At 36.8% G+C, this 27,317-nt stretch overlaps 1 protein-coding gene across 3 annotated transcripts in view; it reads right to left on the bottom strand.

The window, feature by feature from the left end:
• Nucleotides 1-27,317, bottom strand: part of PRKD1 (protein kinase D1) — a 334,673-nt gene that overhangs the window by 8,825 nt on the left and 298,531 nt on the right. For all 3 annotated transcript variants that reach the window (XM_073800594.1, XM_033851225.2, XM_033851226.2), the window contains 3 exons: nucleotides 14,883-15,044; nucleotides 14,212-14,310; nucleotides 13,023-13,290 (listed from right to left, as the gene is read on the bottom strand). In XM_073800594.1, the coding sequence (XP_073656695.1) occupies nucleotides 13,023-13,290; nucleotides 14,212-14,310; nucleotides 14,883-15,044 (529 nt within the window). The remainder of the gene's footprint in view (nucleotides 1-13,022; nucleotides 13,291-14,211; nucleotides 14,311-14,882; nucleotides 15,045-27,317) is intronic.

Raw genomic sequence — 27,317 nt, 5'->3', positions numbered from 1 at the left:
CAGCTCTCAACCCAGCAAGCTGTTGCCCAGCAACACTAAGTGGGACGCTCCTCTCAGGGGCTGGAACCAGAGGCTGCCGGCAGCAAACAAGGGCGCTGGGAATCATCATCTCACTCGTTCCTGAGTCAATTACCGCAATCCAATGAAGTGCGAGACCTTTAGAGGCTCAAGCAGGGTCTTTCCTTTCCCAGTTCTTTCCTCTGTAGAAAGTTATTCTATCATTGGGTAGTCCTTTGCTTTACATTCAGTTTAATTTCCGCCTGAAGACTAGAAAGACAATCTTGGAAATCATGAATTGTTTAAACACAGCATACAGCAGCCCCCAAACTGATGCCAAATTGATTCAAAATTTAAAGTCTAAATTAAAATATATTTATATTAGTTTAATGAAGTTTGGGGTGAATTTTTTTTTTTCATTTTCACTTTGGAGGGGTTTCTGTTTTTTTTTTTTTTTTTTATGCTGATACGCAAGCCAAAGGTCAAGTGAAAAAAATTGTTAGGGGCCTCCAGGTGTCGGTAGTTTTAGAAGCACTTCAGGTGTTTCTAATATGTGCTCCTAGGGTTGAGAAAGGCTGTGCTAAGCAGTGCGTTTCAGATTTTTACACCCATATGAATAATCTAGGGATCTTAAACTGTAGATTCTGATTAGGTAGGTCTGGGGAGGAGCCTGAGAGTCCCAGGTGGAACCTTAGACCACATTTTGAATAGCAAAGGACTAGGCGTATGAGAACATTGAAAGTAGTTAAAAACTGGTTTAATGTTGTTCAAAGGGCCCCAGAATAGATGGATATAAACATAGAGAAGGCCCCATCTTGTTCAGTATTCTGGAACGAAGACAATAGAAAGGTTTCAGGATAGCTTCTACTCAGAGGATGCCGAGAGGAAGAGCAAACAAGTTGGATTACACAAATAAGTTCCAAGATAACTATATACATATAGAGCTATACTGGTAAGATAACATTTAACAGGGACGAATGAAACAGGGTCCTCTATTTAGCTACCCCCCACCCCGAAACCAAACCAGTCTAAGTACAGAATTGACAAATGTGGCTTATCAACGACATATATAAGAAAAAATTCAGGGTCCTAAATGCACAGTAAACTCAACATGAGTTTACATTTTATACCTAAATCAAGTGTTATTTTATGCCATGCTAAAAGAAATGTGTTCTTTATAATGAAGGAATGGTGGATTCTCGTTACTCTCAGGCTCATTGAACCTTGAGTCAGAACAGTTTTGAGGTTTGATTTAAAGAGAACATAGGGCTTCCCTGGTGGCACAGTGGTTGAGAGTCCGCCTGCTGATGCGGGGGGCATGGGTTCGTGCCCCGGTCCGGGAGGATCCCACATGCCACGTAGCGGCTGGGCCCGTGAGCCGTGGCCGCTGGGCCTGCACATCCGGAGCCTGTGCTCTGCCACAGGAGAGGCCATGGCAGTGAGAGGCCCGCAAAACGCAAAATAAATAAATAAAAAGAACATAGAGAGGGGAGTGTCTGGACCAGAGTGAACAGGTGGTTAAAGAAAAAACTCACTGCCCAGGAGAAGAGAAAGCTTGGGGTGACACGATGGCTGTTTTCAAACCTCTGAGATAAGCTTTTATTTGGAAAAAGGACTGGGTTTGTTTCTACCAGTGGGTAAAAACCCAGAGACATTTTGTTCATTGTGCTAGGCTCAAACTGAGAAGAAATAGGGCTCCTCATGAAATTGTACATTTTCTATTACAGTAGCAACATAAGAGTATTCTGGATAATTGCTCAGTGGATTGGTATTGTGGAGCAGTACAGGGGTAGGATAAGATTTTTAATATTCTGTAATTTGAAATATTATTCTGTGTTGTTATTGTGAAAGAAAGCAAATTTACAGAATATTTAACATTTGTTGTTCCTGTATCCTGACATCTCCACATATATTTAGATGTCACATTTCAACTCAACTAGGATGTGCATTCAGAAGTGAAATTTTATTTTTATTATTGGGATATATAGGAAACATTTCAGTTTGGAGCACAAATAAACAGCCAATTTTTGAGCACTTATAATGCCAATGTTCTGCCTAAAACTTCTTCAGATCAGTTTCTCTCTACAAATTATCATTTTTTAAGAAAAAAATCTAATTATATTTTATTTGCTATCAAACGTTCCTTACCTGGTGGGACACCTTTTCAGATATTAACTCATTTGGATTTTGAAATATGTATGTGTGTGTATGTATATAAACACATACACACATACATATATTTAAAAATTCACTCTACTAAGTAGATATCATTTAAACCACTGTATGTCTTTGGCTCATAATTTTAAAGTTCCTTATTACTGAACAAAAAGCATACTCTTTTTCAAAAAAATTAAACGCAAGTAATCCTAGAATTTCAAATAGAGGTTGTTAAAAATGTTAAAACCCAGTGGAAGTTGTGACCCACATCATTCACTATAGTTTATCAATCATGATAGAATCTCATGGTACCCAGTCCAGCATTTTTAAGTACTTTACTGCCTAGTCCCCTTGCATCTCCTCCATGCTGTTATGTCTGACAGTGGTGCTAATATGTTGACAAATCAATCTATTCATTAATATTCAGCAGGCTTGCTGGATCTGCAAGGCTCATAAACTGTTACAAACACAGTTTAATTTTTAAATGACAATTGTCTTTCTTTTGTTTCTCATACCATTGGATTTCTGGGTCTCATCTACCCGAGGCTTATTTTCAATAGGGTTATTTTTTGTTTTGAACAATATGTAGTGAAAGAGGGACCTACAGCTGGTTCCTTTTCATGGCAAAGTGCTACTTCCAACTTAAGTGTTTAGCGTTCTGGAACACTGTTGGATTTTGAAAACATACCATGTGGTAATGGTGCTAGGCTTTTATTTAGCTTTGCTTTGTGTTTGTACTGGCTGTATTTTTCATCTCCAATTTCTGGGGGAAAAACGCACTTGTGACCAATTTTATTTGAATTTACCACATTGAATGGCAAAAAAAATAGCTTTTAAAATAAAATTTAGATGCTTGGATAAATTTAGTGGTATATTATTATAGCCATTCTATGCCTTGGGATGCCATATATTCTGCACTGAACATAAATGTCAGCAGAGGATTGAGACCAAATGGAAGAATAAACTACAGCTGCACTTATCAGGGGAAAGAAGCAGCAAAAATATTACCATTGAGACTGTTGGATCGTGCAGTGGAAAAAAACCTGTGTCACGGGTGCACCATCCCAAGTTGATAATTTTGAACTAAAGATAAGTTATAGGAATAATGCAAGGGCATTTCCTTTTCTTTTTTTTTTTCCTTTTCACATATGTCAAGGCTTCATGTCTGATCTTAATTCTTGATTATATCAACTAACCATGTGACTCTGAAGCTGAGCAGTGACAACACAGCAGGTGAGATGAGAATAGGTGCTTCTTCAGACTTCACCTGCAAGCACAGAAAATGATCTCTGTCTGCGGGGGTCGTGGGCTCTTTGTGAGACAATTTCTGACGTTGCCTCTGTGTTGATTACTGCCTGCTTGCCTCCCTAATGGCATATAAAAGAATATCAAAACTCAGAAGGAAAAAATAGTAATTTATCCAGTGATCATCATGGTCTATCACTAACCTTCCTCAAATTTACTGTGTATCTCTAATTGAATACATCAATTCAATCTGATGATGGAAGTGTACTTTTACTCTAACAGAGGCTTTCCCATCACTGTAGGTTTGTCATCATTCTCCTAGTAGGACGATTTGCACTGAAGCAAATTATATTTCACCTTATTAGCTATATAACCCACCTCACATGGTTACCTGTGTCATCTCTCTTCTCCTTCTAAGAATAAACTCTTGGGTAAAAAATGCTGTATAAAAAAGCCATTTATAAAATAGAATAATTTAAGATGTGTTAGGATCTTGACCAACTGAAGGAATGTAGAAAAAGAGAATTAATTTGACTCTCACACTTGCAAATTCTCCTTTGTGTGGGCAAAGAAGGTTTAGAGATTTAAGATTACATCTTCTTCATCTGCTCAGTCACCATGCAAGAATTGGTATTATAGAAAAGGAACTAAAACCCTCTAACTCTCCAGTAATATTCACATACAAAATAGTATATATATATATATATATATATATATATATATATATATATGTGTGTGTGTGTGTGTGTATAGATAGATAGATAAAGATACATAGATAGAGTTTGTATATTTAACATGATAGACAACTTTTAGACCAGGTGTGCAAGAATTTAAGTCACACAAAAGGTTGTACTCCACTTATTCCTGGAACTTTCTTGCACTTTTGTTCCTTATTATTATTTTTTACAAAAGTGTCATATGCACCTGGTAAAAGATCTAAATCAATCAGTAGGAAGAGTTCAAATTGAAAGATAAAACCTAATATCTCATTATTAAACCTCTTTTAACTATGTAAAAAATTTCTTCTGATTACCTCTACACCTTAAAAAAATACGTGCAGTATCATTTATGCTTGATTCACTAACTTTAAGCTATTCAGAGTATGGACGAATGCCAGTCTGTGAAATGTTTATTAGTTTACAATGAGATAAGTATAGAAAGTGAGACTAAGTCTTTGGAAACTTTCACAGCATTTTGACATTGCTGTCACATTTGTATTATATTTCACAAAGTACTGATCCATATGTTTGGAAATTAAAATAAAATAAAACTGGTCCTTTATCACATAGTTTGAGAAGAGCCACCTTAAAAACAAAACAAAATAAAACACTGATTCTCTTCCATTAAGGACAATGAATCATTCATTTCAGCTTTTTCTACCTCATTGTCCTCCTTTATGCAATTAATTTAGTTACATTAATGTACTGGCTACTGTTGTAATTTAGAACAGTGCCTGGTGCACAACACAGGATATATATATATATATATATATATATATATATACATATGTATATATAAAACATTTATTCAAAAGGATTAACTCTATGATTAAATCGTATACTAAATCATGCATGTGAATGTACTGGGCTGGCCAAAAAGTTCATTCGGCATTTTCCGTACAATCTTACGGGAAAACCCAAATGAACCTTCTGGCCAACACAATACATAAGCCAATCCATTCACCTCGGCAGAATCAGATATCAACTCTGTGCAAGTTACAGCTCTTACAGTTCCTTTCACCTCTTCTCTGTCCTCCTTTCCAGTGTGAAAGAAGTTTCACTATTTACACATCCTTTTGCATAATTATAATGAAGTCAGATATGCTTGGTCTAAAGGTTTTCTATAATTTAAAATTAATAAGCAATATGTGGAATAATTTATACATAACTATTATGAACTATAGGATTATAACTCATACCCCCTATAGTCTATAACCTATAACCCTACAACCTGTAACATCAAATTTCTACACCTATGCCCACTCAAAGGAGAATTTTCAAGTGTTAAAAGGATTCTCTCTTCCTATATTCGCTTAATCGCTCAAAATCGTGACACACATGTTAGTTTCTTCTTTATTACACATAACTTTATTACACAAATTTTTGCATTTCCTGGAGTTTCTTTTTTCTTCTTTCATCTTGACATAGGAAGCTTGTCAAGAAGCTTTTTCTTATTTTTTTTTCTAACTATTTTCATGGAAGTCTATATTGAAATACATTCAACATTTGGAACAAATTACACGTCCTGATATTAAATATCTGATAAAGAAAATGATGTGGATACAAAAAAATGTTACGAATGAGAGGAATTTTTAGTTCATCTAAATTTGAATATTGGAAACTTACTAAAAATTTTTTGAGAGCACTGTCAGCTGCCAGGTCTTTCTGGGGATCAGGGCTCCCGAGCAGTGTTTTAGAAGGTGTGCTCCATGGACTACTTACAGTCTCAGAGCAAGATGGCAGTTTACGGGGGTGGAGTCTGGGAATCCCCATTATTAACTCGCTCCTCTGATTAACCGCTGGCATGCCAAAGTTAAAAACTGTCTGCTATACATTTAGAACGAGACAATTACAGGTAGTTTAAAACGAGCCATGATCAAGGAGGTTCTTTGGCAAAATTATTAGTAATCCCCTACCTTGCAAATATTCCTGTGTTCTGACTATTAGGTAGTTTTTCCACTTCCTGTTTCTAAGCTCTACATCCCTGTTACCTTTTTCTTTTTTTTTTTTTTTGTTTTTTTTTTTTTTTTGCGGTACGCAGGCCTCTCACTGTTGTGGCCTCTGCCGTTGCGGAGCACAGGCTCCAGACGCGCAGGCTCAGTGGCCATGGCTCACGGGCCCAGCCGTTCCGCGGCATGTGGGATCTTCCCGGACTGGGGCACGAACCTGCATCCCCTGCATCGGCAGGCGGACTCTCAACCACTGCCCTGCTTACCTATTTCTTAAGTTATAGATTGAGTCTTGGTTGCAATTTTCTGGTTTTTTGGCCATGTCCATCCAGGATTCACCCTTATTATGTACTAGATGTGACAAACATGGAGGACAACCTGGCCTATCTCTTGTTATTTTGGAATTGCTAAAAATGCAATGAAAGAAAGGGCATATTGGTACATGATCAAATAAGGTGCAATTCTCTTTAGTTTCATCTGATTATCTAAAAAAACATTTAAATGACAATGGACTGCCTGTTCCATAAGATGAAGTAAATCTGCCTAATCAAGTAACTATTTGAAAATAGGTGAACAAGTCCTTCCAAGGAACTGAGAAATGTCATAGCCATCCTATGTGCTGAGGACTAAGCTTAACCTAGTATGAGATAAAGCTGGAGGTGAGAGTGAGGCCATGTCTAATTACTGACAGGTAGTAATGGATAAACTGGATGGTCAAATGGCCATCAGATAGTCACAATGATGAAATGAAACAAGGTACAACACACTGCCTTAGAATGAACTGAAATGTTCTCAAACTCCTCCTTTTCCATGATTACCTAAAGTCTCCTTTTGTGCAATTATTTGTAATCATATGATTCATTCTGGAGTGTTTTATTGTATACATGCATTTTTATTTAGTTATATATGTATAGCAATATATAATTTATACAAGTATTTAGTTATATATATAACTGTGATTAAATATGTGTTTAGTTACATACATAATTATATGACTGTATGTATAAGTGTAGAACTAAAATATATATATACAGAGAGATCGACTGATCATGTAAAGTGATTGGAAATAGTGTTTAACACATTTAAGGTAATCTAGTTATGTCAATCACCGTGCTAACCACTTTCCAGTGCAATTTCATTTAATACTTAAAGTAATCCAGTGAGTTAGTAACTAGTGTCACTATATTGCAGACAAGAAAACTGAGACCTGAAGGAATAAGTAACTTGGATGAGGTCACCAAGATGCTGAGTGGAGGCAACTCAGGTCTTTATCACAACATGATCCTGTTTCCCTGTCTTTTTAGACATTATTAAAAATTGTGTTGCTACACTAGCTCTAAGCTAGTGAAAACATAATAAAAATTTAATGTGACAGCATGGCTAAATTCATTAGAAAGGATAATCAAGTGGCTGTCAATGCAATGAGTAAGAGCATCTGCCTTGGAGTAGGCTGACAGGATTTGCACCCTAGCCCCACCCAGGGAAGCCACTTAACCTTCTATGTCTGCAGTACCTCATCTTTAAAATGGAAACAATTATAGTATCTACTCAAAGGTTGGGGACAATTAAATAAATTCATATATGTAAAGTGTGTAAAGTAGTGCTTGGCTACAGTGCAAAGGTTATAGAAGATTAGTTATTCTTATTTTTTTCTCTCAAAATTTATTTAATTTTACTATTACCATTTTACCTGTAACATTTGCTAAGTTAAATTTTCCCCAATTTTTTTCTCATTTTTCAAGTCATGCTTTAATTCACACAAAAAATCTACTTTTATAACGGACATCTGTTAATGCTTTTGTGTTTGTTTTTAGCCTAGTATCTTTTCCCTGCAGGAACTTCCTCTCTCCAACCTGGAGGGGCTCTCCATCATCCACAGTGCCAATCAGAGCCAGGCTCCTGCAGTGACAATGTGATTGTTCCCAGGGTATTACAGGATTTAAGGGCAGCCAATCAGTGCCCCTTTCAGAGACTCTACAGCTACTGACAGATAATTATGGTTCCATTCTGAGTCATGTACAATGGGTACCATGTAAGCCTGGAGCTGCTGGGAGATCACTTTGTACCACATGAAAGGCCCACCTGAGAAGGAAGCCATCATAAAGTAAAGCAGAGGTAAGAGAGAGAAATGTGACACTTGAACTATAGGATCCAGATGAATGGAGTTCACCTTCTGGACTTCCCTAGTTGTGTGAGTCAATAAATTATCTCTGTCTAACTTAGAGATAAGTTTCTATTATTTGCATGCAAGAGTCCTGATTAACTCACTGATAAATTATTAGTAAGCATATCTCTAATGCCAATACTCAGCTTATTATATTATAATAGCAAGAATAATTAATGAGTTTAAAATATTCCCTATAGGTTGCTAAATAGCAAGACATTAGAAATAAGCACGCTTTGGTGTGCAACAATGTATGCTGTGAAGAATGGAGAGAAACCAATGATTTCAAGTCCAAGCCCTACTACTGTGTGACCTTAGGCAAATTATTGAACCTTTCTGGTTTCTAACATAGAGACTAAATCAAGTTACTTATTAGAGGATTGCTGTGAGGATCAAATGACACAATGATAGCTCAAGCACTTCAATATATAGTATTGTATTTTACTGAGTCCATGTCTACACTAACAGAAAAAAAAAAAAGCACGATAAAGGAATTTTCTCTTCCTGACACATCTACGTACGTTACAAAGACCTTACAACTTTCTTTTATCTTTTGCTTTTTCATGCCAAGAAAAAAAGTACAACTAACAATTTTTCTGAAGAACACTTGGGAAATGTGCACATCAGTTTGCATATAATTTCTAAAATTATACAATCAATTCTTGGTTACTCGCCAGAGCAACTGCTTAGCTTAGTGCTCTGCTATCCTTTTCCTAGATCCAAATCCTTGGCTCACCCCACACCTGCGTTCTATAAATGCCTTTCACATCCTTTATCTCTTTCAGTCTCTATTACAACTTCATTATATGGGCAGGAATCATTACCCTGTTTTACAGATGAGAAACTGAAGCTCAGAAAAGGTAAGTGATGGCTAATTAGAATGGCAGGAATACAACATCACAAACTGCTTCACTGCTGATCCTTACCTTTGATTTAGAGTCACTGAGGTGCCTAGATGTTTACTTCCTTGCATCTGGAATTTTAGTGGTTCTGGTGTGGTTTACAGTATCCTGAGACTGAAAATTCACTAATTTCAGTTGTGACCACCCTTGGCCCGATACTAGTTTGCTTGTGTATTCATCAGATCCTACGTGCTTAAAATTATTTGGTACTGGCCCTGTGATAATATCTAATCAGGAAATTATTTGTTCCCAACAAGACAGTGGAATAGAATCTGGGCCAGTAATTACTTTTGTAACACCTCAGATAATATTATGACATAATTTAATTAGCTTTTCTTTATATTCAATAATACTTCTGTTTGTACACCAGCAGGTAGGTAACTCATTTGCCATCTGAGCTTCATTTAGCAAATAGTACAACTCCTGTGCCTCAAAGGCAAGGATGAGCTAGAAAAAGATACTGAGAAGAGAGGCCAGTTAATCCCCAAACTGATACTTGAGTCATTTAGAAGAAGGAGATTCTACCTGAGCTGGTTTCCACATCACTTGTCTGAGTGGCAGGGCATTTTTAGTGCTTAGACATCTATAGCCAAGTAAAATGTGTTCTTTCTGGTCAAATATAAATGCCTCTTGAATAATCCCATGTAATTCTCTCTTTATAAAACGCTGTATCTCTTCCTTTTCTTTCTTCAGTGACTGGCCTAAGTTCCATCTCCCCTGAAAATGCAATTCTGACTAGTCAAGTCCACAGTGATTCTCCCTCCTCTGAACTTGGAGACCCTGATTTTATACCAAGCTAACAATTCAAGGAAATAAATGATCATTTTCCCAAGTTCATATAACTCATCTCCCCAACAAACTTTCAAGGGCATTTTATGAAAGCCTGAAGGATATTTTATGTTTTGCCCTTTACATTCATATTACTTATGCATGTATACTGTGGTTTCCCAACAAGAGTTTCTTGAGCTATTGATATCTATGCCTCTGGTTTCTATTACTAGTGATAATTAAACATTCATAATCTATAGCTTCTATCTACACAGAAGGCCAGCATATTTCCGAGAGTGGGCATCATTTGTTCCACTACTGCAAGAAAAAAAATTTTTAATGTGAAGGTTATTTTCTTAATGTCCTATTCTTGCATAATAGGAAAATGTATGACTGGCTTTAGAGATATTTCAGATTTGCACTGTGGTAACAACATCAGTTATCCTACTGGATTTCTAGATTATAGATATCAAACATACCTTTAACTGTATTTAAGGGTAATGTTCCCTGACAAGGTTAGGTCACAAGGATATTTGATAATTCTCTCCTTTCTGCCTCCTGGATGAGAAAAAGAATTACACTTCCCTTTTTTCTCCTATTGAATTATCCTAAATATTTCATTAATCCTTTGGCTACATGGTAGTTCTTTTTAAGGTCACAGATTCCTTCAAAATATATCCACCTAGCTATGATTTACAACTAATTAAATGATGTTAAAGGTTATTCACAAAATCAAAACTACAATGAGGTATCAACTCACACTCAGAATGGCCATCATCAAAAAGTCTCCAAATAATAAATGCTGGCGAGGTTGTGGACAAAAGGGAACCCTCCTACACTGTTGGTAGGAATGTAAATTGGTGCAGTCACTATGGAAAACAGTGTGGAGGTTCCTCAAAATACCAAAAATAGAGTTCCATATGATCCAGCAATCCCACTCCTGGATGTATACCCAGATAAAACTCTAATTCGAAAAGATACACGCACCCCTATGTTCACAGCAGCACTATTTACAATAGCCAAGACATGGAAGCAATGTAAATGGCCATTGAAAGAGGAACGGATAAAGAAGATGTGGTACATATGTACAATGGAATGTTTCTCAGCCATCAAGAACAATGCAATATTGCCATTTGCAGCAACATGGATGGACCTAGAGATTATCATACTAAGTGAAGTAAGTCAGACAGAGAAAGACAAATACCATATGATATTACTTACATGTGGAATCTAAAATATGATACAAATCAACATATCTACAAAACAAAAACAGACTCACAGATACAGAGAACAGACTTGTAGTTGCCAAGGAGGGGAGGGGAGGGAAGGAATGATGGGCGTTTTGGACTAGCAGAGGCAGAGAATTATATATAGGATGGATAAACAATAAGGTCCTACTGTATAGCACAGGGGGCTATATTCAATATCCTGTGACAAACCATAATGGAAAAGAATATAAAAACGTATATATATATAATGTGATATATATAGATATATAATGTGTATATAGATATATAATGTGTGTGTATATATATAAATATATATGTATAGCTGAGTCACTTTGCTGTACAGAGGAAATTAACACAACATTGTAAATCAGCTATACTTCAATACAATTTTTTTAAAAAGGTTGCTGCCAATAGTAACTCAAAGCTCTGATAATTGATGGATCGTGCCATTTAATATGAATGTAGTCTAAGAACTAATTGTCCAAGCAAGTTATACATGCTCTTTTCCAATTTCTGCACCATGACGTGCAATAACAGGTATCAAATAGATGTTTATCTATGAATGTATTTGCCTCTTTAAGTGGTGGAAAATCTCAACAAACTTAGAGCTAGATGTTGCCTGAAAACTAAAAAGGAAGCAGGACCAGTGGTTACAGAATGTACGCTCAGAACATCTGGGTATAAATTCTGGCTCTGCCACTTACTAGCTTTGTGATTTTGCCAAGTGGTTCACTTCTTTTGATTCAGTGTTCTCACTTGAAATATAGATATAATAGTTAAACCTATCTTCACATTTTGTGTGTGTGTGTGTGTGTGATTTAAATAAACTCCAAAGCACGTTCATGAGGAACTGCTTTCTCTTTTTTTTTTTTTTTTACGGTACGCGGGCCTCTCACTGCTGTGGCCTCTCCCGTTGCGGAGCACAGGCTCCGGACGCGCAGGCTCAGCGGCCATGGCTCACGGGCCCAGCCGCTCCGTGGCATGTGGGATCTTCCCGGACTGGGGCATGAACCCGTGTCCCCTGCATCGGCAGGCGGACTCTCAACCACTGCGCCACCAGGGAAGCCCAGGAACTTCTTTCTGAAGCATGCAGTGAGCCATTTTCACTGCCCTGACTGCCCCACCACTTCTTTTAAAACTATCTATCACTCTTCCTTTAAGAAGGAATTAAAACTATCTATCATTCTTCCTGTAAGAAGGAATTAAAACTATCTACCACTCTTCCTTTAAGAAGGAAACATTTATTAAGAAGAATTTAATTTTAAATAATGCAACACTGCCAAGGTAATCTATCCTAAAAAAAAAGCATCAGAGATACATATAAGAAATTATACATGAAGGTTATCTAACACTGAACAAATAGAAATAACCTAAAAATATAATAGCGGGGAATATGTATAAAATATTATACATGCTCTAATGTCACATATAGGAAAACAGTAAACAAAGAATGCGGTATACTAATATATGTAATGTGACAATTAAAATATCAATCTCATAAGGTTCTTGTGCCCATAATAAGTTAAAAGTGCTTAACACAGAAATAGGCATATAGTAAATAAAAGAGTACTGTTAGTAAAGATCAAGTATTACCATTATATCAATGTGTAAACATTTATAAGTTCTAAGGAAATACACCAAATATTAACAGTTTCTCTTTATTTCATTTACCTTTTAATGTGTATTTCTCAATTTCTCTATAACACATATACTTTTTACCAGTAGATATTTTTGTCTCCATTTCCTTTACTGCTCCATCCACCTCAATAAATTTGTGCCCCTGCCTTAGTGGGCAATTTGCAATAAGCATTTATCAATTTAAAAATTCACAACTGAATTAATAATATAACACAATGATTAAATCATTATCACTTTTGAATGGAAGATATTACCTTCATGAGAGATTTCCTTCCAGGGATTTGGTGGATACATGAAAGCTGCATTCTGGATTTGGTCGTGGATGTCCTCATCTTCATTAAATGGGAATGTGCCACTTAGGCTTACATAGATGATGACCCCAACAGACCACATGTCTAGAGAGCGATTATAGCCCTTGTTCCTTAGAACCTCAGGAGCCAGGTAAGCTGGGGTACCCACCACTGACCTCCGGAAAGACTTCTCTCCAATGATCCGGGCAAAACCAAAATCACAAAGTTTCACCTGTTGATAATAATGGTTTGGAGATATAGTAAGGTCACAAACTGTGTGTCTTAGTCCACAACTGCTAAAAAACAACTATAATATTTTACATACATTGTATGGATTTCTCACGGTAGAATAGCTATTTTCCATTTTATGTACTTGAAGATAGTGGTTTAGGTACTGATACAAAAGTATGCTTTTATTCATAAAAATATCATCTAAACATTCTCCTTCCCTCCTCCGTAAAACCAGAGATAAATGTGAAAATATGTATACACAGAAGTGGGTAATAGTGTTTTACCAGGCAGGAAAACATCATGCAAACTGATGGATTTAACTCAAGGGCTTATTATAAGGAAAGGTTGAAGGATAAGCACAAGGACGCATCATGCCATCCACAATATTCCTCAAAATTAGCTCTGCACGGACACCTAGCCAGGACCTGAGGGTATCAGGGAGCCAGGGCAGAACAGCCACCTCAGTCACTTCAGATATGACAGTTCCTGGGAAGAGATACAGTTGTTTTGCATCCCCTGAGTTGAGGAAAAGAAGAAACTTTTCTCCTTGCCCCTGAGAACAACACTGAACTGCAATATCTTGCCTAACATTAGAGAGCTGGTAGCATCCCTGGGACTCTTAAGTGTTTCCCTCTTAGGCCAGTGCTCCCAGCATTGACCTAGTGCTGCCAGTTCTCCAGGATGTCCACACGACAGAAGCAGAAGCACAATGAGAGGCTCAGTGTGCATTATTAAGGCAGGCTGAGCTGAGATGCAGAGCGACAAAGCTGCAGTCCCCACAATATAAGAAGGGTAACAAATGGATGAAAACAGGCAGGTGAGACTTGAAACAAAGGTTTTGAGGAGAAAGGGTGACAGAATGCTGCAGGGGAACCAGTGATGCTGTCGGCTGGCTTTTTTGCTGAGAGGCTTTCATACTTGCCTGAGGGAAAGGATCAGCTGATGCTAGCAACACGTTTTCTGGTTTGAGGTCACAGTGAACAATATTTTTAAAGTGCAGATGACGCAAAGCTACAAGTATCTATAAAGGAAAAAAATCATCAAAATCATTTTATTTTAGTCTAAAAGTTTATTTCAAAATGTTTTCTACTAGGACATAAATTTAGAGGGTCAAGAGAAACCTCAAAATGAATGGTTGAGTTTCTTTACACTCCAGATCCTGAAATGAGCTAGATTAATTAACACAGCAGGTTTCTAAGGAAACTTTAATGGAAAAAGTATCATATTATGGTATCCATACAGCAACCAAAACAGGTGTAGATAAAAGAATTCAATGATATCTAACAAGGATACATATTCCTGAATATTTTCAAAGAATGAGGACTCAGTCACTGTGCATTTTAAAATTTCATGAGTAGTTTTAATACATGAGCCTGCACACACATTATTCATTTGGTACGTATCCTGAACTCTGGATGCTACAGATATAAATTAGAGAATACAATAAGCCACTGCAACTTTTTTTTTAAGTGTAGTTTAGACTGGGGAGGTAGGGACTAAACAACAAGGGTAGAAAGCTCTAGGTAAACAGTGATAACATTTGATATTAGATATTACCTTTTTTTTTTTTTCTGACTCTAATTGATTTCTTACCTGAGTAATTAAAAACTTCGTTATGTGCTCTGGCAACCTGCCCTTTTCACTTGACAAGATCATCTCCAGCATGTCTCCATGGAGTTTTTCCATAACAACAAACACTCTTTCAGGCGTCTCAAACATACACTCCAAATTTACAACACCAGGGTGATGAAGGTTCTATTAAAGATAAATAAAGCACTTGAAGAAAATGAGTTTTTTGATACTGTTTGGCAAGCTCACTGATTATACAAAACTGTTCACGTTTAAAGCTGTGGAGAAACCCACACTTAAGATTTTTAACACCTCTAAATTCCACATGTGCTGCCTTATATTTTTGAAATTCTAATGTCTCCAAAAAATACATCTTTACTTTCTGTGCATAGTGAATTTTTTTTTTTCTATGCTACAAATCCAAGTTCCAGCACAGTGAATTGCTAATTCGGTTTTAATTAGAATACCATACTGAGAAATCTGTAATTTCTTAGGATCATCTCCAATATTAAGCATACTGTCCTAAATAAGTTTACTAGGCCATCTCTACACACTTCATAGAAATTTAAGGTAGACAAGATGAAGTATGTTCATGGAGTGCACCTGACTGCACTGATGAAGCATATTAGTGAAAACCTTTTGGCACTGCTCTGCTCTTGGAGGCTGCTCTCGTTTGCTCCAGAAGCTCTTACACAGAGTAAAGACCCCCATGAAAACAGAAAAGAAATGATTATTGAGCCCTGTTTTGTTCAGGACACCATGCCATGTGGTAGTGCTGCATGGTTCTCAAGCACTCAATAAATATTTCCACAATAAAGTAATGGCCAATAATGATAGGCTGAACTTGGCTTGACAGGTTGTCACACATGTCAAGTAAAGTTACTTTTAACATTAGATGGGCCCTTGTAATGATGCTTAAGTCTGAATGTTGGTCTGGTGTCATCAACAAAAGCCTTTGATCATTTGACTTTTAATTTTTTTTTTATGCACATGACAACAAAAAATCCTAACATTAAAAGAACTATTACATATTCCACGTATATTTCAATGAAAAATGGGGAAAAAAATCATCACGAATAAAAACTACCAAAAGAAAAAAATAGGGACTAACTTTAATGTGCTAACAGCTGAACAGGCAGAAGAAATTGCATCCTTTATTCTAGGGGAAAAAAAATCTCAGCGAGCAATAAAATTAAATGTAAAATGAAAATTCCACAAATTATTGGAAACCTGAAATGGTTCACTCTTCAGACCTCACAGACAGATGCTGGGTGGTGAGCAGTAGAGGGCATGTGGGTGAATCTGCACTGTCATTGTCTTCCATGCTACTCATCGGCACAGAGAGCCTGGCATCAACTCAACATGGAGCTACGGCTGTGGCTGGCAGTAGCTCCCGTGATGATAACCTGTCTCTCTGGGTGCCCTTCCACTACTTTGGCAATTGTGATCTCCACCTCAGACATCTGATGGGTCTTTCTGATTCTGAGGCCTTGGGGCCCAATCATGCAGTATAATGTGGTCATGGTATAGCAAGGTACTGAATGTGGTCTGAGAGATGCCTGCACACCTACCCAATGGCCATTCACCTCTCGAGGGCTGGAGTGATTATTCTTGAAACTGTCAAATCTGGCTACTAGATCTGGCCTAGATAGACTAGGCCCCCCAGAGTTATTCTCTCCTGGTCAGAGCTCAAGTACGTGGGACAACTGTGGGATTAACAAAGCTCACACTGTCACTACTCTTAAATTTCTTTGTCCCGACTGCCTACCAATAGGACCAGATAGCTGGTTGGCTTTGACCACTGTGGGAGTGCCAGATCCTTAGGTGGGAGACTCTAATTAATGACTCCATATATCTGTTCGATATGCAGTATGGAAGACCAGTGACAGCATGGTTCATACCTGAACCTGTGCCCAGGCTGTCACAACAACTAGACAGACCACCAGCCTCTGGGTACCCAAGCATCTCAGCTGTCCTCTTTTAAATCAGTGATCACAGAAGAAGCTTTAAGGATGACATGAGAGTCCTGCCAGAGTCATGATTCTCCCAGGACAAGTCCACTATGAGATGTGATAAGTATACCTTCCTCTTCTGAGTATCTTCTTAACTGATTCTTTCTTCTATTTACTCTAACTTTAAGCACTCAAGCAGTGTTCTTGGGAGTTTGGCTTCTTTAATTGGCCAAGGCCTTGTCTAGGTGGGGAGTGGGAAAAATGAATAGGAAAGGAGCAGAACAACAGAAGTAGGCAGCAAAGCAAGCAGGTCCCTTGTGTTTAGACAGGGGAAAACCTAGAGCGTGAAGGAGAAGAGGAAAGTTAAGGGAGTGAGACCTCCAGGACCCAAGGAGGGCAGGGGAGGACAAAAGTGGTGTGGTAGTGGCTCAGCCTGCTGCTTCTGCTGCCCTTGTCGTAGGCCGTGAAGGTTGGGGGTAGAGTCAGAAGATGACCAGGAATCTCTCCTACCTAAATTATTCGAATATATGCACAATGTCAACCCTCATGCGCCTCTACTTGTATTTTTCTAAGCATATGAGTTCCTAGTGGTACTTAAGTCCTCCAGTCAGTATACTCCTTTTTCCTTTCCACCACTCAACAAGAAGACTTGAGAGGCCCCTATTCAGAAGGTAGGACTTTAACATGTCCTTATCTAATTGGTATATTCCCAAAATGTTCTAGGCCAAAAGTATGGAATAGACTAATGAGATTGTTTACTGTCAATTATTTTGTGCCATGTTCCCTGTAGACTCTGAAGGACTGTACAACTCTCCTTTAACAGCATCTTTATGAAAAGGATAAGGGAAAATTTTTCTATTTCTCGATAAAGGACTTCGAATATAGTTAGGGATATATTTTAGAAAAAAGTATAGGACTTTGAATATAGTTAGGTATATATTTTAGAAAAAAGTATAGTCAATGAATGCATTGAACTAAAGGTCATGTATACACCACTGGTAAAAAAAAATGTCTTAGAAAAGTTTAAACTCATATGTTCATTGCAATCGGCCCTTGGTCTTTTACCAAAACCTTTATGTTTTATAGGTTTGCTAAAGAATACATTGAGTGGTAGCTGAAAAATCTTTCCAATAGCAAAATGACTTCATTTTTTCTGTATAGCTGATATACAATAAGTTGATAGTTTTTTGGGTTTATTATGTATGGTTGAGACAAGGCCATCATAGATGCCTACTCAAGACCCGTATTTTTTTTGCACTGAACCAAATGACCAAACTTGTTTTTACATTTGACAATAACAAAAGAAAATGGAATATAAAGAATCATGCCTTCATCATCCAAATTCTCTTTACTATACTGATGAGAAGCATTTATTTAGCCTAGAGAAGATAATATTTGAAGACTAGAGATAGAAAAAAAAATTAAAGTCACTATTTTCTATCATGTATGATTCATATTATCTTTTTAATACCTTAAGATCAACTCTAAGATGAGCTTTAATCAAAGTAGTTGATGTGACTTGTTCACAATTTTAATTTTGTATATAAAATATGAAATAGCTTTTCAACATTTTCCTTCTGAAGTCTAAAGTAACTTAATTAACTTAAAAATGGTTTGATGACTGTAACATCAACTGTGGAATAGTAGAGTTCAGAAAGAATTTTTGCTAACTTCTCAGGCCTAGCTCAGGGATTTGGATAATAAATTTCATGGCAGAGTAAGCTACTACAGGACTTTCTGACCATCTGTTTGTTGCATTTAAGTAATTTAATTTTCAGGAAATGAAACATTTGGTCAAATATAGGAAAGAATAGTGTCTATTCACACATTACAGATTGATGACATATCCATGGGGTGAATATAAGTTGTTTCAAAGACTCGGAGGAAATGCCATTTGGAGATCAAGACAAAAATTCTCCTGACTCAAATTGCAAAGAGAATTCTCATGTAATTAATGGAAACTAGTCACTAAAAGCAAAGGATTTTATAAAAGCAGCAATATTTTATAAAAACATTTAATTAAAAATTTTAGTTTATGCGTACCTTCTATTTTATGTTACTTTTTTTTGGATTTGTATTAAGTAATATTTAATTTGTACTTAAAATCTTTGATTCTAATAGTTTTGCTTTATTGTAAATCTAGCATTGCAAATTCATTCTATATATTTAGCTGTGAAACATTAATGTCATGTGTTCCCCTTCTTCTACCTTCAGGATTATTATACTCAAACATATGAGAGGTAGGAAAGAGAAAAATTAGAATCAATGTATCTTTTCAACAGGTTATTTAGGATTCAGCCTTAATGTGGGAACTTCTGACTACTTTTCTATCAAACAACTAAGTTGTTTAGGTCATACTGGGACAGAAAGAAAGAAACTTCAAAGTGAAGAATCCAGGATCTAAATTCTAAATAGCATGCAGAGCAGACAGAAGAATATACCACAGCACAGTGGTGCACAGCGATGCGGGTGGGGAAGAGAGGTACCTTTCTCTGAGGCACAGCACCATGGCAACGGCTTTGTTGATTCTCATTCCCGGATTGAGGGATAAACGTACCATCTTATGAATTTTCTAAACACAGTCTCTTACAATTTATGCTTCATTTACTGGTCCTAGAAGTCATAATCACCTAATGCTTTATGAAGGGGACACAGTGTGTAATAGTACCTTGATAGATGCTGAAAAGTCATCGTGTAGAGAGCAGATAATTATAAAAAGACTTGCGAAAGATAATACCCAAATTGATACAGTAAACTCAGCTATCTCTCCTAAATTCTCTCTTTAGTTTGATAACTGGAAATTTAAAGTAAGTGGCAGAAAAGAAAATTTCCTTTTGTGTTTCACCTAAAGGAGGCTACATTAGGCTAAGTATGAACTGCCACAAACTTGCACCTTCTAATTTGTCCTCCCCTGTCTTCCCTTGTGCTGTATTTTTAAACTTCAATGATGGCAGAGGTGCCTCTACTGTGAAGTCAACAGGTGAGGGCTGTGTTACACCATGTGAGAGCCCTCCTGATATAACATGAGGATGGAGATCGTTTGGTTGCTGCATATGAATGTATCCCTATTTCATGTTCCGTTGGCAAAAAGCCTACAATTTAAATAGGCTCATACTCTAGTGGTTATCTTTTTGGAGGTAGCATTTTTGGGGGAAATTTCACCTGTAAAATTTTAGAAATGCACATTGATAATAACCTAGAACCAAATAAAGCTAACATATACTGTCAGAGGAATAAATGCACCGATATTACTTCAATAAGACCAGATGTAACAATCCACCCTCCTGTGAATAGGTATCACTGGCTGACATTTAGATCAATGGGGCCACAACCAAATTTAACCTATTAGACTCTGAGAACTCACAAGTGACCAGATCATTCCTGGTAAAAATTGTCTGCCCATACCATCCATCAGAACTGGAGTGTAATGTTACTTTTTTTGTATGGCACTAATTAGCTCAGATTGACCCTGGTTTAAATAGTTCAAAATTTTGTGGAAGAAATAAGTTGAAGCATCTCCATTGACTGCTAATGACAATACATATATTGTGTCTGGATATCAAGAAAGGGAGTCAACTTTTAGGTGGCTGGATTATAATGCGAAATTTACCATTATTTCATCTTAAGTTAGCTGTAAGTCCTCTGCATTCTATTAAGTAACAGTGGCGCATGAAAATTTTTTTTAAAGGACCAGTTCAGTATTTGCATGGAAGAAAAAAAATCAGGTGACACCTGATATAACACTTCTGTATTCACATATATCCATAAATCTATATACAACCCTCTCAGTCATTCTGCACTTCATCTCTTCTGGAAATGCTTTAATCTAGCTTTAGATTCCAGGGCTGTGCAGACACATGATAGATAGAATGAGTCCTCTCCTTTCCTTATAAAAGGAGAAGAGACCGAATGCAGAGGGAGGAGTATGTAAAAAATACACTTAAAAAACCCTTCCATCATCTCTCATGTTTCTAGACTTTCTTGACTTTTCAGTAGGTAGAAACAGTATAAAAATATGTGATATTTTCTACTCATCACCAGGAAACTTTCAGGTTAGAGGTATGAATGAGAAATTTAAAAAGCAAAATCTAGATTCCTAAGCCCACCATCTAGAGTCATACACACACTGAGGTTTCACTGGCATTGATGTTTGTATATGGGTGAAATTGTTACTATAATTTTTGGTGGTCGAGGGAGTGATTTCTATCAAAAGAAAGACCCTTACACAGCAAGGATCCTGCATGCATCCTAGTATCTATCCCCTAGCCCCCGACAAAGGCCGGAGTTCCAAGTTGAATTTAGGCAAAAGGACGTAATATTTGAGAACAAGCAGCAAAGGCTTCAAAGGCAGAAAATTAATAACTGATTGTTACCTTTTAAAAAAAATCAGTGTTAGTAAACATTCTACCCATAAAGTGTGACCCCATTTCCTCTATGCCATTACTGTTTGTTTTTAGCGGAAAGGCAAGAATTAAAAGAATGGCATGTTAAAATAAGGAAATTGGAATTTGTAGGTCAAGGTGTGTTTACTGTACATAAAAGTTAAAAAATGGATCAAATATCTGGATATTTTTTTCTATTTGCTACAAACGCATGGCAATGGAGACAACATCTGGAAAACTTTTTTATTTCCTGTTAACCTGCCTGATTGGAAACATGAACACATGAATCCCATCTTACCTTGATGTTAGATTTAAAGTGTAACTTTTAATAATTCATATCACTGTAGCCCAGTTACTATATTTAAATGTCAGCACCCCAGAAAGCATAACATTCTATTATAAGGTTAAATGACCTGTGTAGACACATAATCTCTCTGATGTCTTAAGTACTGGATATTGGGAACTGGAGTGACCATGTAAAGTCTACTGTACAGGGTTAGAAGACAGAACATTATGTGCAAAAAGGTCAGTTTGTGATATCTTACATTTGTGTAAGGGTTCTGTGGCACTTAACTGGCATATTATCAAAATTAAATAAGTTCTTAATTATGTGGCATCTCAGAATCTTTAATAAGTGAAAGACTATTCACTTCCAAGATGTAGATGACCTGGCTGTAGTACACAATATTTTCTTAACTGTCTTCATGAGAACATCTTAACCCCCACCCTCTTCCGTGAAGGAACTCAAAAGACATGATCTTCCAAAAATATGTTGGGAAACATTGATTTAAAAAACACTTTATAGGAACTTCCCTGGTGGTCCAGTGGCTAAGACTCCACACTCCCAATGCAGGGGGCCCAGGTTTGATCCCTGGTCAGGGAACTAGATCCCACATGCCGCATCTAAGAGTTGCCCCAACTACAGATTCTGCATGCTGCAACTAAAGATCCTGCATGCTACAACAAAGGATCCTGTGTGTTGCAACTAAGACCCAGCGCAGCAAAATAAATAAATACATAAATAAATATATTTTTTTAAAAATAAATAAATATAAAACATCTTATATATTATTTAATTTAATCCCCCCAAAACATTCCTGTGAAGAAGCAAGCACACCAAGTCAGATGAATTCTAAGCCATAATTAAGGAAACAAAAAGAGGGTTGCCAAAAAATGGAAAAGCTTTGACTGGAACCTGACCTTCTGACACTAAGTTTTCACTATGACTAACTTCTTAGGGAACACAATACCTATTCAGAAAATTTTCTAAGTTTGTTTTCTTTTCCTTATAATAGATCTTTGTTTTATTTTTCCCTCTATCTTAGATATATATACACATAATCTGTGGGCTTTATTTATTGGAACGTGCAGAAGATAACAAGATTACTTTAGAGCTGCAGAACATGTCTTCAGAAGAAACAATTTCACTAAAATTCTTCATGCAGTAATATAAAAAAGAAAAATATTTGAAGAAATATGATGAACATGTAAGATGAAACAAAAGAAGTATAAACTAACCTCTCAGTACACACAAAAGAGAAAGAACTCAAATTTTGCATATTTTTTCTAGAGAAAGAAAAGTTGACTCTTTCATGATTTAAGTAAAATCACCAGTTTGTGCAAATTTTCATTTTCTTATATTTAGCAATATTTATTCTCATATTTAGCAATATTATTTATTTAGCAATATTATTCTCTGGTTTTCTATCATGATTTAGCAATATTATTCTCTGGTTGTCTATCATGATTACCTCTTTTCCACCTACCCTTGATCGTCTTTTTTGACTAAGAGAACAAAGCCAGGTATTTACAAGATGTATATTTAATCTTGTTCTGTGGATAAATTACCATGTTTTTTGTTGTTCTTTGTTTGTTTGTTTTTTTGCGGTGCACGGGCCTCTCACTGCTGTGGCCTCCCCCGTTGCGGAGCACAGGCTCCGGACGCGCAGGCCCAGCCGCTCCGCAGCATGTGGGATGCTCCCGGACCGGGGCACGAACCCGTGTCCCCTGCATCGGCAGGCGGACTCTCAACCACTGCGCCACCAGGGAAGCCCAAATTACCATGTTTTGTAGTCAAAAAGGAATGCATGCATGTGCAGTTGGGGCAAATTCTGGACAAAAGATACAATGAGACCAAAAAACCCATCTGCCACTTTTGAAGAGCTAGGAGCAAAAGCAGGGGGTAGGGAGCAAAAGCAGGGTACTGTGCATGCCCCCTGCACACAACACTACCTAAGGGGTGGCAAACCACCTACACACCCCTCTGGCCAAACACTGGATACATCCCTACCCTCACCCCATATAAGGAACCAACTCGCACCCGCCTTGGGGAGCGAGCAAGGGAAACTGTTGCTTGTTTTCATTCCCCCCTGCTGCAGCAGGGGTCCCAAATAAATCCTTGCCTAAAACAACAAAAAAAAAGGAATTAAGGTAAGGAATACTTTATTGTCTTATTGGCATGCTCTGTGATTCTGTATCCCTCTGTTTCCTTGAGCTGTGGCTAAATAATTTGTTCAACAAATATTTACTGAGTGTCTACCAGGGGTAAGGCATATGTTAATGTATATATGTTCAGCTTTACCCCAGGATTTGAGTCAACTGTGTTCTCTGTTACAATGAAATTATGTGTCTCTATGTTCTCTATTTAGGAAATTCTCAGTATCAAGTTATTTGAACTTGTTCCTAGGAGCTAGATTTACAACTTAGTGGTGGCAATACTAGTAGTATAAGTTTGGAATCTTTACTATATGCTAGGCACTAAGAATTTCACAAAATTATCACACTCAATTCTTATAACATCTGTTCAAGGTTTCTGGATAAGGAAGTGAGAGTCAGAGAAGTTAAGTAACTTATCCAAGCTCTTAAGACTCTTAAGCCTGATGTGAGAACCCAGGCAGTCTAACCCCAGAACTTAGGCTCTCTAAACTCTATGTTATCCATTGCCTCAATGCTTTCCTTGGACTCAAATCCATTTAGGACCTGTCCTGCCTGTTCTAACTAGTATGCTTCAGGGGCCACGCTACTTAAGCCTCCTCACTTTGCTCTCAGAGTGCATTTGAGCATGTTGTCTGGATTTCTGAATGCTGCCTTGTCAGTCTTCTCACTGCAGTGTCCTCTGTACCTGTTATGACATCCACCTTGACAATTTGGATTCCTCGCCTTCCTAGCTGGAAGAACGTCTTCCTTACAGCTTATTCTGTTTTTAAGCTCCTGTACCGCCACCGTGTTGTTCTGTGTTACCAAATCCCCTCCTGATCTTGAGGTTCCATTGCCTTTAAAGGTATCACTCTGACATGTTCTCTGATTTCTTTTGCACCTGATGCCCAATTTTTTCCCCCAGGTCTAAGCTTCTGAGACAGCTGTAACATCTGGAACAATGAGCAGTCACTCTACAAACTCTTCCTCCTCATAAAACATCATAGTTTTCTAATTAGAGCCTAAAATGTAATTATTTATTTATACAAGAACGGGGGCATTTTGACTGTCACAACTAGCTGAAAATAGCTTCTAAGAAAGTTTTCTTGCCTTTAAACTTTTTTCTCTATAATATGTCATCCCCAAATACTGATCTGATCATAACAATTTCTTTTTCAAAATATTTCAATAATTCACAAACACCAAAGCATAATAAAATCCAGTTGACTTGGCACAATATCTAAGGTTCTCTATGAACTCACATGAAAGCCATTTCCCAGTCTTACCTAAGCGTACTCTGTCCTTTCACAGCAGTCTCTAAACTATGGTAGGCATACTTTTGGGGTACCAGAAGATTTTAAAGATATGTGAGCAGAGGGATAGTTTTAAGAAAATGTGCTTTTTTTACATTTGTGTCTCTACTGCTTGGAACTATACTTTGAATGAATGAATGAATCTTAACAGTCTATAAATATTCTTCTAATACAGATCTATTTGAGAAAATCCCCACAGTCTTCAAATTCTCCAACCCCAAGTTGCCTTTCAGAATAATTTTTCTTCCACTTTCCAAAAGGAAGGCATGCTTCTCACACTTCCAAATATTACTAGGGTACCTTGCCATGGGGAAGGAAATTGGGAGAAAAATAAAAGGAAAATTTGAAACATTGTGTTGATATGAAGTGAATGACCCTAATAACTTGGAAATCAGTTCTTTTGCAACTTAGTTTCTAATTCATGCTTTCACCAAAATTAGAGAAGCATTTAATAGATTTATTAACAGAGAGAGAATTAAAAGAGAGAGGATGAATTTCGAAGATAAATCACTGGGATAGTTTTGTCTTGTTTTGGGAGGGCTTACAGCTGGGCTCCTACAATTTAGAAAAACAAAGTTGTTGCTGAACTCTGTTTAACTCAAACAATAAGTAATAATCACCCACCAATTTATGAACTAAATTTTAAAAAATCTCATTAAATAATGTATTTTCAGCAACATTTCATTTTTTGTTTAACAAACATAGATCAAAATTTTTAGAATATTTATCTTTGCTGGATAAAGGGTTTACTAATAATAACTGTAATGATAAATTCATCCAGGAGAATGCTTTAAACATTTAGTGTTGTAATCAAGAAATTTAAAAATATATACTTATGTTTACTGCAAATAAGTATGAAAGGGGGACCAGTAAAAGACTTTTAAGTATAAAAATACATTACACTGGAATACAGTTCTGTGGGAAAAGTGTTACGTAGTCAAAGAAAACAAGGAATGCTGTAAAATAAACTATTGCTTAAAAAGCCTATGCATGTATGTTTTAAATGATTGTTAAAAAATATCAAATGTTTCTGATATTTAGATTCTAATGAGTATATTTAAATAAGTTATATAGCAGCTCATTTTCAAATATCAATATTTTCAGTACAGTACAAAATTATAATTCGTTAAACTTCTGACAAAACAGTTCTGTCAACTTAAAAATACACAAGCAGAAATAAAGGTTTCTAGAATTCTTTCTGAGGACACATGAAATGGTTTGAAGCCACTCTTTTAAAATGATCTAGTTTTCTAATTACATTTCATAGTATATTTATTTTATTAAGGTGGCCCCTCAGCCTAATGACCCTTTCCAACATTTCTTTGGTTACCAAAAGGCAGTGAATCTTTCAAGATTTCGCCAATGCTATATTTCTCTTTGAAGAAATCCTTCATTCCAATGTCCTGACCTCTGTCATAATCCATGACTCTTTTTTTTTAACATCTTTATTGGAGTATAATTGCTATACATTTTTGGGTTAGTTGCTGCTGTATAACAAAGTGAATCAGCTATAAGTATATGATATTTCCACAGCTATCCTGACTTGTAGCTACTTGTATCTATCTGCTCAAATAGATGATAAACATCCTAAAAGGTTTCATTCATTGTTATATGACCCAGAGGCCCAGTAAATCGCTTTGTATCAAAGAAGGAAGTGCTTCAGGGTACTGCTGAATGACTTAATATTTTTATTAATTGAAGGTAAAGGATACTAGGCTTAGAAACTGGAAGAATGATGGCAAAATAGACAAAATTAGGCAAAGAATAACTTGCAGGGAAAGACATTAGGAATAATCGTTTGGTTTTCAGCTGGTTGGTTTGGGTAAGACTGGCACAGCAAAGTGGAGATGTCCTAAGGTCAGAAACAGGAGACTGAAGTGTCTGTGAAAGAACGGAGCTCAAGAGATAAATTAAGGAATGACCTGTGAAGAGATGACAGACAACTCTCTTAAAGTGGATGAGCTCACTCTGGGAATGAGTTCCAGATTAGCATACGTCATTTAGACGAACAGAAGAAGTTCAAGAAGAAGGATGGAGCTAGCAGGGAAGGTGAAACGGGGCCTGATAAGTGCAGGGATGAAGTGAGGAGTGAGATTTAAAAAGGAGCAAATGATCAATGCTGTTGAAGGACTGAGACTAGTCAACTAGGGTAAAGACTAAAATATAGCCAAAGGGTGATAGGTGGGCAGAGGTAGAAGACCAAAGGGCCTTGTATTTTAAGAAAGGTGTGGAAATCAAAGAAAGGAATTTATGAATAAGAATGGAAAGTAGCATAGAGCAGAAATCTGAAGTGTGGCAATATAAAACGTGCTGCAGTTATGAGAGGTGGCAGACATATCGAGCTCACAGTTTGTTATTGCTGTTATTTTGTTTTAAAGTTAAAATGGGAAGAGGACT

This window comes from Tursiops truncatus, chromosome 2 (genome assembly GCF_011762595.2).
Source record: "Tursiops truncatus isolate mTurTru1 chromosome 2, mTurTru1.mat.Y, whole genome shotgun sequence".
NCBI classification, from domain to species: domain Eukaryota; kingdom Metazoa; phylum Chordata; class Mammalia; order Artiodactyla; family Delphinidae; genus Tursiops; species Tursiops truncatus.
Note: the sequence above shows the minus strand (reverse complement) of the source record. Positions and strands in the feature narration are given on the sequence as shown.